Below are 18,503 nucleotides of genomic sequence, written 5' to 3' on the forward strand. Positions count from 1 at the left end.
GTTCGGATATGAAAGCAACCGTTTGGATGTATATGACATTGCTGGATGGAATTGAACTGGACTCGCCCTTCTCTCCACTGCTCCTTCTCACGCCGCAGATTTACTCCCTCACGCCGGACTCCACTACTAGCAGCACCGCGCCGCGTTGCCTGAGGCGAGGGCCTGGAAGCACTTCCACAGCGGGGGCAGGGCGAGGTCGAGCACGCGGCGCAGGATGTGGCGGAGGGGGTGGCATGAGGCCGAGGGGCGCGACGAAGCGGCGTTGGTGCCGAGAAAGAAGAGGAAGAGGCCGGCAGCCGAGGAAGTGAAGGGGCCGTTGGTGCCGAGGAAGAAGAGGAAGGGGCCGGCGGCGAGGAAGAAGAGTAGGGGCCGCCGGTGCCGAGGAAGAAGAGGAAGGGGCCGGCGGCGAGGAAGAAGAGTAGGGGCCGCCGGTGCCGAGGAAGAAGAGGAAGGGGCCGGCGGCGAGGAAGAAGAGTAGGGGCCGCCGGTGCCGAGGAAAAAGAGGAAGGGGCCGGCGGCGAGGAAGAAGAGTAGGGGCCGCCGGTGCCGAGGAAGAAGAGGAAGGGGCCGGCGGCGAGGAAGAAGAGTAGGGGCCGCCGGTGCCGAGGAAGAAGAGGAAGGGGCCGGCGGCGAGGAAGAAGAGTAGGGGCCGCCGGTGCCAAGGAAGAAGAGGAAGGGGCCGGCGGCGAGGAAGAGTAGGGGCCGCCGGTGCCGAGGAAGAAGAGGAAGGGGTCGGCGGCGAGGAAGAAGTGAAGGGGCCGCCGGTGCCGAGGAAGATGAGTGAGGGGCCGGCGCCGAGGAAGAAGAGTAGGGGCCGCCGGTGCCGTGGAAGAAGAGGAAGGGGCCGGCGGCGAGAAAGAAGTGAAGGGGCCGCCGGTGCCGAGGAAGAATAGGAAGGGCTGCCGATGTATTGAGGGGAGGGGGCGCTGCACCGTGAGGACGAGCCGACGCTGCCGCCGGCCCGCGAACTCCACATCTGCATCGGTGGGGAGGATGGTGCTGTGGGAGAGAGAGGCGGTCGGGGTGGTGGGCGACAATTCAGCCCAATACGGAGCCGAATGGCTCGGAATCGCGGAAGGCAGGGTGGTGGTAAGCTGAATACCGCTTGGTATTGAACTTAGTTTCCAATGCCAATTCCCTAGCCAACCAAACAACAGATATTGGAGTCACTCAATGCCAATTCCAAATTTGGAGCTTGAATATCGACATCCAAACGGGCTGTAAGATAATTATGGTATATATCTAATTTTGAGATTTTTTAGTGGTACGATACAATTTTTCCAAAGAATGGTAGTTTAGGATTTCATATATCAGAAAAATATTGTATTAGTAGATCCTTTGCTTACCTCTGGGTTTTTTCAACCACGGCCGCCGCGGCTCCCTCCCTACCCGACTATAGAAGGTTTTCTTCATCCGCGGAAAGGAGCCGTGGTAAAAAAGAATTTACCGGAGGAAAATAACAGTCGAGGCCAGAAGAAGCTTTTCTTCCCAATCCGCGGATCCCTGGTGCTGTGGACTGTGACTGCTGTCTGGGAGAGCTACTCATCCAAGGATCTAATCCAATCCCGATCCCCGCGTCGTCCCCACCGCCACCGACCCACTGTGATGGCGGCTACCGCGACCGCGACCGCGACCGCGACCGCCACCGAGATGGAGGTCACCGCGACCGGCACCACCACCGAGGCCGCCGCCGTCCCGCCTGGTGAGCGCTCTCCCCCTCCCGTTGCCCGTTCTTCGTTCGCGATGGTTTGGGGGGAAGCGTGTTCGCCTCGCGAGGTAGGAGGCGTTTGGTCGAGAGCACCTTGCCCCGGGGTGTCCTCGCCCCTGAGCGTAGATCCCACCTCTCACGAGGCAGGAGGTTATGGGCCTGGGCGAGGAACTTGGGGGTACTGGATCGAGGCGTGGCGGGTATGCGGAAGGAAGAGAACGCGATGTGGAGCCGAGGGTGCGTTGGGGAATGGGGAGGGCAAAATTCGTGAGGCCGCAATCCAGAAGTCGCTTCTTCAGTAATCACACGGTTCTTCCCCTCGAGAGGTGTTGTGGGCTATGAAGGAATGCTTGGGATGTTTGCCAGCGTACTCGACGTCGATTGGTCTTGTGACACCTCTGGATTCAACGGATCATGTGAGCTTGGTGAGGAGCTCATGTTACGATTAGGATCAAGTGCCGGTTTAGATGTATTGCAGAGGGTGTTTCTTTGCCGCTGAAACGTACTGATTTGATTCCTCGTGTTTCTCTTCCTTTGTTAGTTTTGTGACGGTCTGTGAGTCATCTAGTGAATTCAGCGCTGGTTTCTTTGCCGTTACCTATCGTTGTCATAAATGTTTTATGGAGTTGTGTGATTTTCTTAAGTTTTGTTAGAGTTGGTTCATTTTGGGTATTAGCAAGTTATTTTTGTTTTACTGGTAAATAGGTGTATGTTCTGAATTCTTAGTACTGTGAATCTTTTATGGAATGTTGGTTTCTGTAACAGCAGGTTTGTATTGTATGTTAGCGTGCGTGCTGACATAATTTAACACTACTTGTCCTTCATCAAGTATTAGTCCTTAGACTGGTTTGGGGTAAGACTGGCAAGTGGTCATTGGCCTGGGTTCCCTGTAGTTGCGCAGAAGGTTGTTTCCCTTCACTCACATGCACTGCGCCACTCCTCATTATGTGATACTGTCTCATCATCGTTGTTTAACTGTATCCACCCCGACTGCAATTGTATTTTTAACCCCTATGGAGTCAAACTTGAGTTTGTTGAAGTCCTGCTTTGTGTAATTCCGCTTAAGTTTATGTCTATATGTTATTTTTCAAATACTTCTAACATTTTCAGTGCCATAGTTTTTACTGATGGCATGCATCAGATTTGATGTTCTTAGGCTGTTAGAAGTTGGTGTGCATGGTTGGGCCATGTCAAACAGCATGTCCTGAACGGGATTAAGGTGTTAGAAGGTGGATGGTCATTGGTTGAGATGAGGGAACTGAAGGGGCTGGGACATAAAGAAACAGTGTGAGAGATGTTTCTTTTGAATAAAATTTGCATACACTGCCCAATTTTAGAGTATAACAAGCCTCCTATGAGATGTTCTTCATCTCTTACACTTTCCTAAATTTATCTCAATTCTCAAACTTATCATTTATCAATTTTATTTTTACTGGACACGATCACTAACTCTATCTCAATCCGACTGAACACTTTTAAACTATTGCATAAGCTACTGTCCTTGTCCAACCCACCGACATCTTTATCGGCTACCATTGTTACCTATATTCCAGGCACTATGTAAGAATCTGACTCAGGCTCTGGTATCTGATTCAGCTCGCAAATATCATTTAGAATCCAAGTTAGCAAAAATTTCTTAGATCTCAGGTGTCTGGGTAACACTGACTGCCTGTTGATGCGGCTCACCCACTTAATAACCAGTTAGACATCTGGCAGCATTTTGTTACTCCTACCAGCTCACTTGCTGCACCTACTGCTTCCATTGTACTGCTGCAAAGGGCTAGGGCCCAAGCCTACAACATGCAGTGCCAGAGTGTGATCCTTTTTTTGTTTGTGAATTCGAAAAATGGCAGAGAAGACTAGGTGGAATGGATGCATGCATGGTTTATGATTTTCTTGAGAACTGTTCTGTTACGCTTCATTGTCCTTCATTGTACAGTTTACATTTCGATTCCTCTGCAGTGTTGTGAAAAATGTAAAGAGGTTTTGGATCAAACACTTAACTACTACTAATTTACACAGATTTACTTAACTTACATGATTGCTTTTGCGTTTTTTGTATGGTTGACTGACCCAGTATCATTTTGCATAAATCTGTTCTTGTCTATGGCTGATCAAATAAATTATAAGAATTATCTTGCTTTTAGTTTATATACATTGATCTTAAATATCTCAATCTGCCTGTATAATTTCTGTTGGTGAACTGGTTCTGAAGAATGAAATTATCTAACTGTTCTTTTATTTTATGGATTGGTGGTTTGTGTTGCACAGAGAAATATATGCATAAAAACCGCTTGCAAGAGTTTTGTGTGCAAACACACAAGAAGCTGCCGATCTACAAGGTTGAGCTTGAGGGCGAGTATCATCAACCTAAGTACAAATGCACAGTGGAAGTGGATGGTAAGCAGTTTTCATCAACTGGTACTTTCAGTCGGAAGAAGGAAGCAGAGCAAGATGCTGCAAGACTGGCTTATGAGATCTTGGCAACAATTGGAGAGGGTGATATTAAAGAGGTGTTTGGGCTGCTTGATCAGGTATACCTTTTGAAGCTGCTCCCTGTGGTAATAGTTTATCATCTTTTCACCTCATGAACAATGATGTTTATGTATGTAATGTGAATTGTGTTATAGACAATCTTGAGCTAGTATTTTGCCTTCAAAAATAAAACATTATAAAACACGAAGCTGCCTTAAAAACAACAAATACACCTGGGTAATTACAATTCTGCTCTGTTACCTCCTTTCATTGCATTTTATTCATGGATGTAATAGCTTTATGATTTGTGGGCATCAGAAATGACAACATTGATGACTCTGGAGTTTTTGATTATCTATGTAAATGTGGATACCTATTACCTAACTTATCCGAAGAAACAGTTGACAAGTTTCCTCATTGCTTCCTTATGGCTTAACACCTATGTGCATACTTCTCTGCTTAACACCAATGGTTATCTCACACAGCACTACCCACATCGGTGGCTGTGCGTATCCAAATTCGCCGCCCCACTAAAATCTAGGAATTTGCTTATCCATACTGAACTGTATTATTGTAAGATAGTAACCTGAGGTTTTCAATTAAACTTGCTGCACTCCTTTTTTCCTGTTTGATTTTGGAACTCTCCTTTTTATTTTGTTGTTTATTAATATGCTCATGAACAGAATTTCTTGTAAGCTGGTGGATGGCCTGTGGCCATCTGTTAAGATTGCATATTTTGCACTCAGTCCACTGTGTTCAAGTCCTATAATAGGCACTGGCACCATATTTAAAAGTATGCATGCACCCAGGTCATTTTTCAGTGAGGAAGCACGTGCCCATGCTTTGTGGTTGCTTGGAGATGCCTCCAATAAGTTTCTAGGTTGTGTACTGGATGCACATGTGTGTTTTTGTGTGGCATGTGGTGCAGGCGCGGTGTTTGGAGCAACGGCGGAACCAGGGGGGTGCCAGCAGGGCGCCCCCCCCCCCCCCGCCCCCAACTCCAGTAAATTTTCTAGAGCCCCCTGTGCAGTAACAGTTCCACAGTGCATATGTGCAATCCAAGGGGCAAAAAACACAAGTTCGGAGAGAAAGATAGCTAGCTGCCCCAAGTAGATCCCAAAGCCTTCAGAGTTACTAATTAATTTTGTCAATCTGCATGGGATTAAAGAGCAATTAATTGCACCGAAAAGATAAGAAGATTTGTAGGAGAGAATAATGTCTTGTATTTCTCCAAACCCTAGAAGAGTGGGATATATAGATCCTATACATGGGCCTCTAGGTGGGCCTCTATACATGGGCTCACATATACACCAACACTCCCCCGCAGTCTGAACTACCGGCGCAGCGGTGTTCAAGACTGGACAACAAGAAAGCCAACACCCCCCCGCAGTCTGAACTACCGGCGCGGCGGTGTTCAAGATTGGACAACAAGAAAGCCAACACCCCCCGCAGTCTGAACTACCGGCGCAGCGGTGTTCAAAACTGGACAAGAAGAGAATACAAATAGAATACAAAGGGCAAATACCCCCCGCAGCCACAACTAGCCACCGGCTACGTTGAGGCTGGAGCGAAACTCCGAGAAGGTCGAGGAGGACAATCCCTTGGTGAAGATGTCAGCAAACTAGGAGGTAGTCGAGACATGGAGTACCCGAACATCGCCGATGGCGACTGTCGTGCACGAAGTGTAGGTCGATCTTCACATGCTTCGTCCGCTGATGCTGGAGGGGGTTGGTGGAGAGATACACGGTGCTGACGTTGTCGCAGTAGACGAGCGTGCTCTTGGCGAACGGGCTGTAGAGCTCCGCCAAGAGCTGTCGTAGCTAGGACGCCTCCGCCACGCCGTTAGCGACAGTCCGGTACTCCGCCTCAGCACTGGAGCGGGAGACAACCGGTTGCCGTTTGGACGACCAGGAGACCAGGTTGCCTCCCAGGAAGACGGCGTAGCCGGAAGTAGAGCGAACGGGTTGGTGGAGAGATACACGGCGCTGACGTTGTCGCAGTAGACGAGCGTGCTCTTGGCGAACGGGCTGTAGAGCTCCGCCAAGAGCTGTCGTAGCTAGGACGCCTCCGCCACGCCGTTAGCGACAGTCCGGTACTCCGCCTCAGCACTGGAGCGGGAGACAACCGGTTGCCGTTTGGACGACCAGGAGACCAGGTTGCCTCCCAGGAAGACGGCGTAGCCGGAAGTAGAGCGACGAGTGTCCGGGCAGCCAGCCTAGTCAGCGTCGGTGTAGACCACCAGCTCAGCAGAGGACGAGCGATGAAGCACCAAGCCGAGGTCCACAGTGCCACAGACGTAGCGGAGGAGACGCTTTAGTGCAGCAAGGTGTGACTCCCGGGGATTATGCATATGGAGACAGACCTGCTGAACAGCGTAGGTGAGGTCCGGCCTGGTGAAGGTGAGGTACTGCAAAGCGCCAGCCAGACTTCGGTAGGTAGTAGGATCAGCCACCGGATCACCCAGATCAGCAGACAGCTTCGCCTGAGTGTCAACAGGAGTGGAGCAGGGTTTGCAATCAGTCATCCCAGCCCGCTCCAGAATATCGAGTGCGTACTGCCGCTGGTGAAGGAGAAGACCAGGCGGGCGAGGCTCAACAGTGACGCTCAAGAAGTGGTGGAGCTGACCTAGATCCTTCATAGCAAACTCCAGCTGCAGAGAGGAGATGACACTCTGAAGTAACTGCTGGCTGGAGGCTGTGAGCACAATGTCATCGACATAGAGCAGCAGATATGCAGTCTCATCCCCACGGCGGTAGATGAAGAGAGACGTGTCAGACTTGCCCTCGGTGAACCCCAATGTCAGTAAGAACGTGGCGAACCGAGAGTACCAAGCCCGATGAGCCTGCTTCAGACCATAGAGAGACTTGTTGAGTCGGCAGACCATATCCGGACGACTCGAGTCCACAAATCCCGCTGGCTGAGAGCAGTAGACAGTCTCTGACAGAGTGCCGTGAAGAAACGCATTCTTCATGTCAAGCTGGTGCACAGACCAAGAGCGCGAGAGCGCAAGCGAGAGGACCGTGCGCACAGTAGCAGGCTTCACCACTGGGCTGAAGGTTTCATCATAGTCCACACCAGGTCGCTGAGTGAACCCGCGGAGAACCCAGCGAGCCTTGTAGCGCTCCAGTGTGCCACCAGCCCGACGCTTATGCGTCCAGATCCACTTGCCAGTCACCACATTGCAACCAGACGGATGCGGCACGAGGTCCCACGTCTGGTTGGCAAGGAGAACCGCGTACTCCTCTTCCATCGCGGACAGAGAAGGGTACCGGAGAGACCCGCGGCTCGCCCTCTGTGGCGGAGAGAGTCGCGGCCTGAGACGCCATCCGCCGAGTCACCATGGGATGGATATGCCGAGGATCCCGATGGACGACTGGCGGGTGGTACACCTCCGGCTCGACTCGAGAGCGAGTCGGCGGAGGCGGCTCCGGTGTAGATGGCGGCGGCGACGATTCTGGTGTAGGCGTCGGAGTAGCCTCCGGAGCCAGAGTTGGCGCCGGTGCCGGCGCCGAACGACGCTGGTACACCGGCACCGGCTGAGCGTACCGCGGCGGCGCCGGACGACGCTGGTACACCTGCAACGGCTGAGCGTACCGCGCAGGTGCCGGGGGAGGCACCGGGGCCGCGCGTGGCGCAGCAGGAGACACCGGGCCCACGCGCGGCACGACCGGAGGTCCGGGGGCCACGCGTGGCGCAGCAGGGATCACCGGAAGCGGTGCCGGTGTGCCGTGAAAACCTGCAGGGAAAGGAAAGACAGGTAAAGGTGGCTGAACCACCGGATCAGTCGGAAACAGGGACTCCTGGTCGGGGTCAGGAGAAGGTGTGGAGGAGGTGGAGTAGGGGAAATCCGACTCGTCAAAGACGACGTGTCGGGAGATCAGGACGCGACTAGAGGTGAGGTCAAAGCATCGGTACCCCTTGTGGTCAGGGGACTAACCAAGGAACACACACCGAGTCGAGCGGGGCGCCAGCTTGTGAGGAGCAGTGGCGGAGGTGTTAGGGTAACACGCACACCCGAAGACCCGAAGGTGGTCGTAGCGAGGAGGGGTGCCGAAGAGAGCGTGGTGTGGAGTGGGAGCAGGAGAAGCAGTGGATGGAAGACGGTTGAGCAAATAGGTGGCGGTGTGGAGGCTCTCAGCCCAGAAGCGCGGGGACATAGAGGCCTGGATTAGAAAGGTGCGCACGACGTCATTCGTCGTGCGAATCATCCGCTCAGCCGTGCTGTTCTGAGGAGAGGTATACGGACAAGACATACACAGCTGAACACCCCGAGAGAGGAAGAAGGAACGGAAGGTGGAGTTATCGAACTCCCGCCCGTTGTCACACTGGACGGCCTTAACGGTGAGGCCGAACTGAGTGGACACACAGGCAAAGAAGTGGAGGAAGGTGGGGAAGGCCTCAGACTTAGCGCGCAAAGGAAAAGTCCAAGAGTAGTGTGAGAAGTCATCAACCACCACCAGATAGTATTTGTAGCCAGAGAGGCTGAGAACAGGAGAGGTCCACAGGTCACAGTGAACAAGATCAAAAGCATGCGTCGCATGCGAAGAAGAAAAAGGGAGCCGAACATGACGACCGAGCTGGCACGCATGGCAGAGGGGCTCAACAGGAGCCCTAGTACCAGGAACATCGGTACTACGACTGAGCTGAGCCAGAACGTCGCGGCCAGGGTGACCAAGACGGCGGTGCCAGGTGGTGGAAGACGGCGTTGCGGCAAAAGCGGCAGACCAAGACGGCCAGGGCGAAGAAGAAGGCGAGAGTGGTGCAGCGGAAGAAGGAAGGCGAAGGGTGTAAAGGGGCCCCATGCTGTCACACCGAAGTAGCGGACGCCGGGAGGCCGAATCCTTTACAGTGAGGCCAGAAGAATCAAACTCGATGGAACAAGAATTGTCAGCTGTAAACTGACGAATGGAAAGGAGGTTATGAACCATCTGAGGAGCAACAAGGACATTGGGAAGACGAAAAGAGCCAGGAGCAGAACCCACGGCGGTGACAGGAAGGCAAGACCCGTCACCAACTATGATGGAAGAAAGACAAGAGGGGTGTGGGGGTCGGACAGAAGAGAGGATGCCGGCATGTGGGGTGGGGTGGAAGGAGGCACCCGAGTCGGCGATCCACTCGGTGCTAACCGGCGGCGTCAGCCCCATGGCGCTGAGGGACTTCGCCAGTGCGGCCTGGTCCCACCCCCCAGGCCAGGTCGGTTGCTGGCTGGGTGGAGCGGGCGGGGTCCAGAACGACGCAAACAGGGGTGCAGCAGCGGCGAGCATGGCCGCCGGCTGGGCTGAGGACGAGGGCCCCCCCTGACCCTGAAACGGCCACATCGGGATGCGCCCTGGCCATGGGGCGCTGAAGGATGGCCAGGGCGTACCTCCAGGGCCAGGAGTAGGAGTGGGAGCCGGAGTCGGGTCCGGAGTGCCCCGAGCATCACCACCACGTCCCCTCCGCCGACGAGTGGCTAATGATACCATGTAGGAGAGAATAATGTCTTGTATCCCTCCAAACCCTAGAAGGGTGGGATATATAGATCCTATACATGGGCCTCTAGGTGGGCCTCTATACATGAGCTCACATATACACCAACAAGATTAATTGTACCGGAAAGACAAGAAGGTCGATTTATATTGAGGAATCGAGTGTTAAGTGGCTATAACTTATCTGCATGTGGCATCTGTCACTTGTAGGATGCCTACGCGCGAACGACCAACCCTGTGGCACGAGTGCACTAGCACAGCTATTTATTGATTGTTCTCTCATGTGAAATTTTCATCTCTATAGGTTTTACTCCCATTATAAGATTTTTATTATCTAAATCCTTAGTAAAACGTCAAAATGAGGGCTTTTCCCAAAACCGATTCACCAGCGAAACCAAAGAATTTGGCTTCATTTTGCTTCAAGTTCATTTTCATCTCGATTTGTAAAACGATTTTCATTCCCCAGTGCTTTAGTTTGCGTAAAAGATATGAAGGCAGAGTCAATACCTCCCAAACAGGTTCTAAATGTATAAGTAACAAAAAAATTAGCTTAAAGACAATTAGCTTTATGTAGATTTTTTATAGTATATATTGTAAGACACCGATCACGCCCCCCCCCCCCTTCCCTTCATGAAAATTCCTGGTTCCGCCACTGGTTTGGAGTGTGTCGCCTCACACCTCTCCTCTCAGAAAATGAAAAGAAAATCTCTTTTGTATGATATATGCTCGAGATGCTAGTGGGGGTTGCAATTTCTCATCTTTCCAAATATATATTTATAATGTTCAATCCTTTTGCATCTAATTATACATTTTTTTTGTTTAGGATGCGGTGTTCTGCAAATCAATTCTTTATGAATTTGCTGTCAAGACAAAAACCACTTGGCCCTCTTACTCTGTGTTTCGCATCGAAAAGCCCTTCACCATGTTTGTTGCATCTGTGGTGTTTAATGGGAATACCTATACTGGTGAAGCTGCATCCAACAAGAAGGACGCAGAGCAGAATGCAGCTCGTGCTGCGATCAAGTCAATCTTAGGTGTCTTATGTTCCCTTTGTCATGATTAAAAATCAAGCGCCAATGAATCTTTTGCCTTGTCATCATCTAACTAATAGTTCAATGTTGCAGCTACAGGTAACTCTTGTATGATTGGAATTGTTAGGTCAAAGAAGCAACTCATCACTGCCATCAAATCTTCTGGAAGCACCCCAACTACTTTTACTCCTATAAAGTTTACACGCCCTGTTGCATATGCAGCATATGGTACATCTCCATTTGCATACACTGGATATGCCTTTTCTAATGTTACAGCATGACTACAACCTTCTCAAGCTCAAGTGTTAAATGTTGCTTTACCTCTCCTCTGCAGGCGGACCAGATCATGTAGCACCTGTGTCACAAGATGAATCTTCCTCATTAGGTGTTCAAGGACACAGCATTGTACCAGCAGTTGGCACATCTGCCACCCCATCTGCAAAAGCTGTAACTAGTTCAAAGAACAGAGTTGGAGGAGCAGAGGCCAATGAAACAATGGTTGCCAAGGAGCATTAACTTCTCACCCTTCAACGCAAGGTATTTTCAGTTGACAATTTCTAGGTTATGCCATTACAGTGAAGCAAATCAAGGACGAAAATTGCAAGAACTTATTAGTATTACTGGAAGCAGCGTTATATTGCACCATGTACTATCTAGTGAATTATGCTAAGGCCCTGGATCCAAGTGCTAATGGGTGAAAGTGCTAGACTTTAGCACTAGCTCCAAACGGGAGTGCTAATAGGATGAGCTAAACTTTAGCCAAGACTAAAAAATTTTAGCATGTGCATGGATGCTAATATGTGCTAAAGTTTAGCACTCAACTTTAGCTCCTTCAAACAGGCCCTAAGTTTGCATTTGTCCACTACTTGTGCTAAATTTTGTAGGGTTCAGCTTTGCAGAAAATATACTAAGAGCGTGTGGTTTATAATTTGGGCTTCTTTATTTTGTCTAATTTTTCTTGATTTGGCTTGATGTTTGAAATTATCTCCTGATGCCAGACACTTGCACTTCCTTGGCAGTTTACTAAAATTGTTATTTCCAGTTGCATGACATTGTAATGTTTTGTGTTGATGGAAAGTAAAGGGGGAGGTGACTTCTTTCCTCTAATGTGCATTGTTATGCTAACATTTTAAGTACATAATGCGATCTGACTTTTTTCATTTTAGAAGTAGCATTATGTGGATCGAAGTTGTACACTTATTCAATCAAACAGTAGCAGTTTGAGAAAATATCCCCAATAGTTTTTGACATTATTATAGCGGCCCCTGAAAGCCGGAAGAAAACATATTATTAGGACATCGTTATGTTTACCTAGGTATGATAAATCAGTAATATTGCTATGCTAGTAATAGTTAAAAAAGACACTGTATCCTTCTGTTATGTCCTCTTCTGTACAGTTCAGAAAATGACTGTACAAGAATGGCAATTTGTTAATGATGCATGCTGTTATCTTGATAATTATGCACATGCTCCTATCAAATTCAATGAGGTTGACTTCACTGTTTTCAAAAGTTAACTTTTTATGAACTGAACCACACAAGAACCAAGCCTTCTTATGGTGGTCTTAATTTTTTGCCCTGCCCATAATTTGTGTTAAACTATGCACGAGAGAGGTCTGAAAGATGATATAGCTGTTTTGCCATGCCTTTCGATAAAGATGACAAGTCGGTTAGGGAATAGCTCTAACGGTGAGAAAATAGTCAGTGTATCCAATCTGCAGCAACCATGCAAGTCTTCAAAATAAGGAACAAACTTTAAATATTTCCTCAAGGTCTTTTATTGACAATTGATATAAGCATGCTCCCTGCCAACTACTGTGGATTTCCAAAGTTACTTTGCACTCTAGACAATAATCTTATTCAGTGTGTTGGAACTTGGAAAGAGTTAGATCTACTTGCTTGAAACATCCATGTATTCTATTACTTCATTTTTGTTACCTGACTTGTTTGTTTTTGCTAATAATGTTGTTCTGGTTGCTTGAGCATATTTGCTATGTTTATTATTTGATTAACTAGATGAAATATATTTTCTTATATGTGTAAATGCGTAAAGAGGTACTGGTTGTGGTAATAAATATTAGCAATTAATCCTCATGGCTGGCTCTGTTTAGTTTTTTTTGGTTCTATCAAGAATGCTGCTATCCTATCTCTTAAAAAATGCGCCGAGTTTCAATCGTTGAATCAATTGATAATCTTGTTTTCCTTGGCAGGTTCGTCAAGGCCCACCTCGTTAATGGTGTCGTTTCTTCAGTTGGATATTTCAACTGATTGGATTGTTGGGTTAGGGTTAATCATCTTTGCCATTGCCGAACAAAACTTCGGCCATGTACTTTTGTTCCTCCCACTTAGGACTTCTAGAAGTTAACCAGTTATTGTGGTATCCGACTAATGTATGCGTAGTTTATGTAAAGATATGCCCTGTATCTCTCCGAACGATTGTGCTTGGTCTGTACATGTTAATACAACGTGGTATTCTGGAAAGATGCAAACCTTGTGCTTTCATTCCTACTCATGTGAACAGGTTTTAACGATAAGTGATATGGGAAACCGTCGTTATGATCGCCTTGTGCCTTGTGCATAATGTGTTGATCGGAAAGCATAGCCTATCGCTGCAGTTTGATAAGAACTTTTCGACCTTGCCAAATCAACTTGGTAGTGTGTGTGTGTGTTTTTTAAAGGCAAAGTCTACTTTTCCTCTCTTAGCTATCATAAAAATCTGATTTTCGTTCTTCAACTATAAAACTGGTATCCACCCTCCAACTATCAAATCCGTTTGTTTGGCCTCCCTTGGTGGTGTTACAAGCAATTTTTACACTTTTTTCATAGATTTTTCTTCGTTCTTTTTTTTTCACTCAATTGAGGTGGCAAACATGGATAAAAAATCATAAAAATTGGCATAGTGGTACAAGAGAGTATAGAGAACCTAATTGTATGACTTTTAGAAGTTAAAAATACATGAAAGTAAATGCTTGAATGTAAAGAGTGGGCACGAGACAACTAGATTTTTTTCCGTGGTGTCGATGTGTTGGCACACACCCCTAATCCACGTTGTGACTCACTAAGAGTCTTGTCACCTCCCATGTCACCAAGACGAGGGTGCTACCTAAGAGTCTCTGTTCACCATCCCGGCGTGGTGGAGCTCAAGCCACGTACAATCTTCTTCTTCGGGCTCCCACAATCAACTTGGCAAGCTCCCCAAGAAGCACCTCGATCACCAAGATCGCCTAGGTGATGCCAATCACCAAGACTAACAAGCTAGGGCCTTCACTTGAGCAAGAACCGATCACTAAGAACGGATACACACAAGCTTCTCCCTACTAAGTCCTTAGCCTTGCTTCTTGGATGATTGAATGATCAAATAAGTGGAATATGAAGCTCAAGGTGACTCTTAACAATAGAATAAGTGTATGAGTGCTGCCTGGTGTCAAGAGTGTGCAAAATGACCTATTGGAGGGGTATATATAGGCAGCTCACGTGGATAGAGCCGTTGGAGAAAAGCTGCCAGAAAAGTACGTAACACCGGTTAATCCGACGGCCCTGTCGCCGAACCTCAGTGCCGCCCGCGCCTGTTCGCCACGGCACCACCTCTACCGACCGCCTCAGACCCTCCTAAGGCCATCCAAAGGTTGCTATCGAGCTCCTATCCTTCCTCCCCCACGGGGCCCTCGCCGCCAGCGAGCCTCCTCGCTGGATTCTAGCCGAGCACCGCCGCCCCTTCCTCTGATTCCCGGCCAGAGATGACATTGCGATGGCTGTTTTCTTTGTAGGGGGTTATGTAACACCCTAATTTAATTTTCCTATTTAAAAATAAATTTAATTGGCTTTATTTAATTTTCTAAGGTTTATTATGTTTAGTCTTGCATTTAATCTAATTTTGTTTAACAAGTAATTAAAAAAAATTCTAGGTTAAACTTGTTTGTGCATTCATGCTGGTGCATAATTTTATTTGATTGAGTGTGGTTTGAAAATTTGAATTCAAATAGATTTCGTTTGGTTTGAAATAGGAAATAGAAAAGGAAAGGAGGAAGAAACTAGAAACCAGCTCCCAGCCGGCCCTCCTCCTCATTCCTTTCCCTCTCCCAGGCGGCCCAAGTCGCCCCTCCCCGCGTGGCCCGCTCCCGCGGCGACGACTGGATCAGCAGCAGGTCCGGTGCCGACGGAAGCGGTGCCAAGTGCTGCGACGTCCGGCTCGGGGTCAACAGGCGCTGAGGCCCCGGAGGCTGCAGAGGTGCCGGGTGCGTCAGCGGACGCCCCGCCCCTGGCGGATCCGGCACCTACAGGGGTTGTGGCAAGCTCGGCGGCTCCCATAGCTCCAGAGGCATCCGACCCGGTGGTGGACATGGTGGCTTCCGTGCCACCCCGCGCCACTCCTGAGGCCTCTGGAGAAGGCTTCCCTAGGGGTCCATCTTCTGTGGATCCGGTGCCCGGGGATGGCGCGACCCCCTCCGACCCTCAAGGCGCGGGCAAGGAGATACAGGAGGTGTTCGGCGGCCCGGCACTCCTTTCGGATCCCGCACAGGTGAGCCGGGTCCCCCTCCCCTGCGTGTTACTCTGGCTCCATCGGTGGTCTGCAGAGGAGGCGGCAGAGGTGGTCCAGCTGGTGTGGGAGGCCCTTGAGGTTGATCTCCGGCGCCTCGGCGACTGGCACACCCACCTAGAGGAGCGCACCAAGGCCGAAGCCTCCCGTGCTGCCTCTGAGCGGTCCCAACTCCAGACCGACCTGGAGACTTACAAGCGGAACCTCCTGAAGATATACAATCGGGAGGTCGCTGGAGCCGACTGGGAGAAAATTTGGCGCCGCGGGAGAAGGCCATCACCGAGGAGGAGGTCCGCCTGGTCGGGTTGCAGTCGGAGCTCAAGGTCTGGCGCAAGGACCTTGAGTCGACCTCAGAGTGCCTGCACAGCTAGCACCAAGAGCTGGAGGGGACAACCAAGAGGCTGGAGACCACCGAGGCGGAGGTTAGGGAGAGGGGCAGCTCCCTAGAGAGGCGGGACCTCGTGGTCACCCAACTAGAGCGCTCCCTGGTGCCAAATTGGAGGCGCTGCAGAAGGAGGAGACATTCCTCAAGGAGCGCCTGGAGGCCAGTGCAACAGAGGAGGCCCGCCTCACAAGGTGGCGCAAGGAGCTGGAGGAGACTGCCACCAAGCAGTCTTTCATCCATGAGGAGATCGAGGAGGAGAAGAGATCCCTTGCCAGGTGGAACTCCACCATGGATGCCATGGAGCGTGTCTTCGAATCCTGTCTAGAGACATGCAAGAAGACGGAGGCGCGCTTGGCGGGAAAAGAGCGCGAGGTGGCTGAGGTTCTCGCGGCGGCGGAGAAGCTGCAGCTGAACCAGCGTGCGGGGGCCCAACGGATCGCCAACTGGGCGGGTGAAGCCAGCTCCGCTCTGGTGCCACTTGGGATGAGCCCCATCCAAGTGGCGGAGCCGCTGGCCTCGATTACCGACGCCCTTCCAATGCTGGATACCGCCGCGGAGCGCCTTTGTAGCTTGGACCAGACCCTTGGGGCCCGCCTCGAAGAAGAGGGCCGCGAGCTGTTCCGGGTTGTGGTGGAGCATGTCCTAACTTTCTTCTGGAGCCACGACCCGGACGTCTCCCTAGCACCTATCATCGAGGGCCCGATGGCAGACGCTGAAGCCGCCGCCCGGGAAGGAGAGTAGGAGGCCGTCGAGATCGTCTCCGCGTGCTTCCAGCGGGTGTCTACAGATGCGGAAGAGGACCTGCAAGAAGACAACGACCCCGCCGGGCCTACGCAGTAGTAGTGTTTTGTTTCTTGCTTTTTTAATGTAAGAAAAAACTTTGTTATGATGCCAGTTGTAAATAAAATTTCAACTTAGCTGTCTCGCTTGTCTCCTGTTCTATCTTGTTGTACGTAGCACCCGGGCCCCTTGGCCCCATGGTAGGTAGGCTCATATGATTGAGTCTGGCTATCACCCGAGCCGGACTTGGCCTGCATACAACCGAAAGCAGATGCTTCGGCCCCCTGGTAGGCAGGCTCATGTATTTAAGTCTGGCTACCACCGAGCCAGATTACCTTACAATCAGTTTAGAACAGTTTCGAGTGTTTTACCTATGGGACCCACTCTACTACACCCCGTCCGATGGAACGTGCAACCGGACCTATCTTCCAGGGTTTAGGGAGCCAGTCTCTCTCACAGAACAAGGTCCGGATCCTTAGAAATGTAGTCTAGGTACTAGAGTACTTGTCTTAGGGTGTGGAGTGTGCAGGCTTAGGGTACGAAACCAGGCTAAGCTGCTACACAGGGCTCCGGACCACCCCAGAGGACAAGTACCACTTCCTTGGGCCGGGCTCCTAGTGACCCGGACCTCTTCCCAGAGTGAGGAGGTCCCATCCTGCGGATCTGAACGGGTGTCTCGGGTATAGGTGTAGCTCAAATTGTAGGTCCAACCATAGGGTTTTTTCATTGATAAGAACATGATAATGTGCTGGACAAGTTGTTTCCAGATGACTACTAAGGTAAAAATCAAACTTGCTAGGATGGTAGTAATGATACTATAACTTAACTGTTTGATGTGTGCAGTGCGGATCCTTAGCTCTTGGCTCAAAGCTAAGGCTCCGGGCCTCCTGCGAGACAGAGCCAAATGTTTGGGTCTGTCTTCCACCGAGCCCAGATCTCGACCTGCAATAAACTTTGTAGCTGATGTCGTGGCCCCTGGTAGGTAGGCTCTGATATCTGAGGCTGGCTACAACCAGTCAAGGCTTAACCTGCACATCACTTAAAGTTAAAGCTTAGTAGCGCGCCCGTGGGATCCACTGGGATATTCCCTGTGCTAGAACAAGGTCCGGACCTCAAGGTTCGCGGGTCCAGATACTAGGATATGTGTTAAAGAGTGGTGGAGTGTGTGGGCTCAGGGTACGGAACCAGGCTGAGCTGCCACACAGGGCTCCGGACCATCCCAGGAAGCAGGTATCCCCTCTCCAGACCAGGTTTCTAACGGTCCAGACCCCTCTCTAGTAGCAAGGGGGTCATTTGGTGACAAGCAATCCTTTGAGGTGTACAACCGGACCTGCGATCAGAACTTCAGAACCCACTTCTCGTGCTAGGATGAGGTCCGGGCCGCTGGATACGCCACTCCAGATACTAGGCCACTCGTTACAGGGTGGTGGAGTGCGCAGGCTTAGGGTACGGAACCAGACTAAGCGGCTACGCGGAACTCCGAACCACCCCAGGAAACAAGTACCCCCTCTCCAGGGAGGGTTCCTAAGGGCCCGGACCCCCTTCCAGCGGCAAGGAGGGTCCAGTCTGAATGACAGGCCAGCCTGCTCAATTCGGATTATTGCAGCCAGAAAGTGATCCACACGGGGGGTTAGGGAAAAGATTACATAGGATGAAATTTGAATAGAAATTGACTCAAAGACAGGACTGGGAAAAATCTTTCCTTTATAAGCTGATGTACATGAGTAGTACGATGGAAGCCAGAGGCTGGGTTTACGAGGGCGGACCTCTACCACTCTGTGCCACACGTGGATGCTATCTTATTACAAAGGAAAGGTTATTCCCGGTCCTGCCTAAGAATAGAACTTACGCAGATGTTCTATGTTCCATGGGTTGGGCAACGACACTCTGTCTTCCATGGAAAGGCGAACGCATCCGGGCCGGCATACTTCCATCACCTTGAAGGGTCCTTCCCAGCTGGGGGAGAGTTTGTGGAGCCCTTCTCGGTTTAGGATTCGCCTTAGGACAAGGCCCCCCGGCCCGGAGCTCCCTACTATGCACAAACCGTTGATGATAGCACCGGAGCGCCTAGTTGTAACGTGCATTTTGGATTGCTGCTCGCCACCATCATTCATCAACGA

At 50.4% G+C, this 18,503-nt stretch overlaps 1 protein-coding gene across 2 annotated transcripts; it reads left to right on the forward strand.

Annotated features, from left to right (window-relative positions):
* The first annotated feature begins 1,739 nt into the window (after nucleotides 1-1,739).
* Nucleotides 1,740-11,208, forward strand: LOC120681709 (double-stranded RNA-binding protein 4-like). Of its 2 annotated transcripts, none has more exons than XM_039963332.1 (5): nucleotides 1,740-2,133; nucleotides 3,980-4,242; nucleotides 10,475-10,685; nucleotides 10,782-10,910; nucleotides 11,017-11,208. In XM_039963332.1, exons 1-5 carry the CDS (start codon nucleotides 2,055-2,057, stop codon nucleotides 11,196-11,198), a joined length of 864 nt encoding a protein of 287 aa, XP_039819266.1. In that variant the 5' UTR covers nucleotides 1,740-2,054; the 3' UTR covers nucleotides 11,199-11,208. The 2 variants fall into 2 exon arrangements, with proteins under 2 accessions (XP_039819266.1, XP_039819265.1); XM_039963331.1 differs by having other exon boundaries at nucleotides 1,751-2,133; nucleotides 10,776-10,910.
* Nucleotides 11,209-18,503: the final 7,295 nt, after the last annotated feature.

This window comes from Panicum virgatum, chromosome 7N, assembly GCF_016808335.1.
Source record: "Panicum virgatum strain AP13 chromosome 7N, P.virgatum_v5, whole genome shotgun sequence".
NCBI classification, from domain to species: domain Eukaryota; kingdom Viridiplantae; phylum Streptophyta; class Magnoliopsida; order Poales; family Poaceae; genus Panicum; species Panicum virgatum.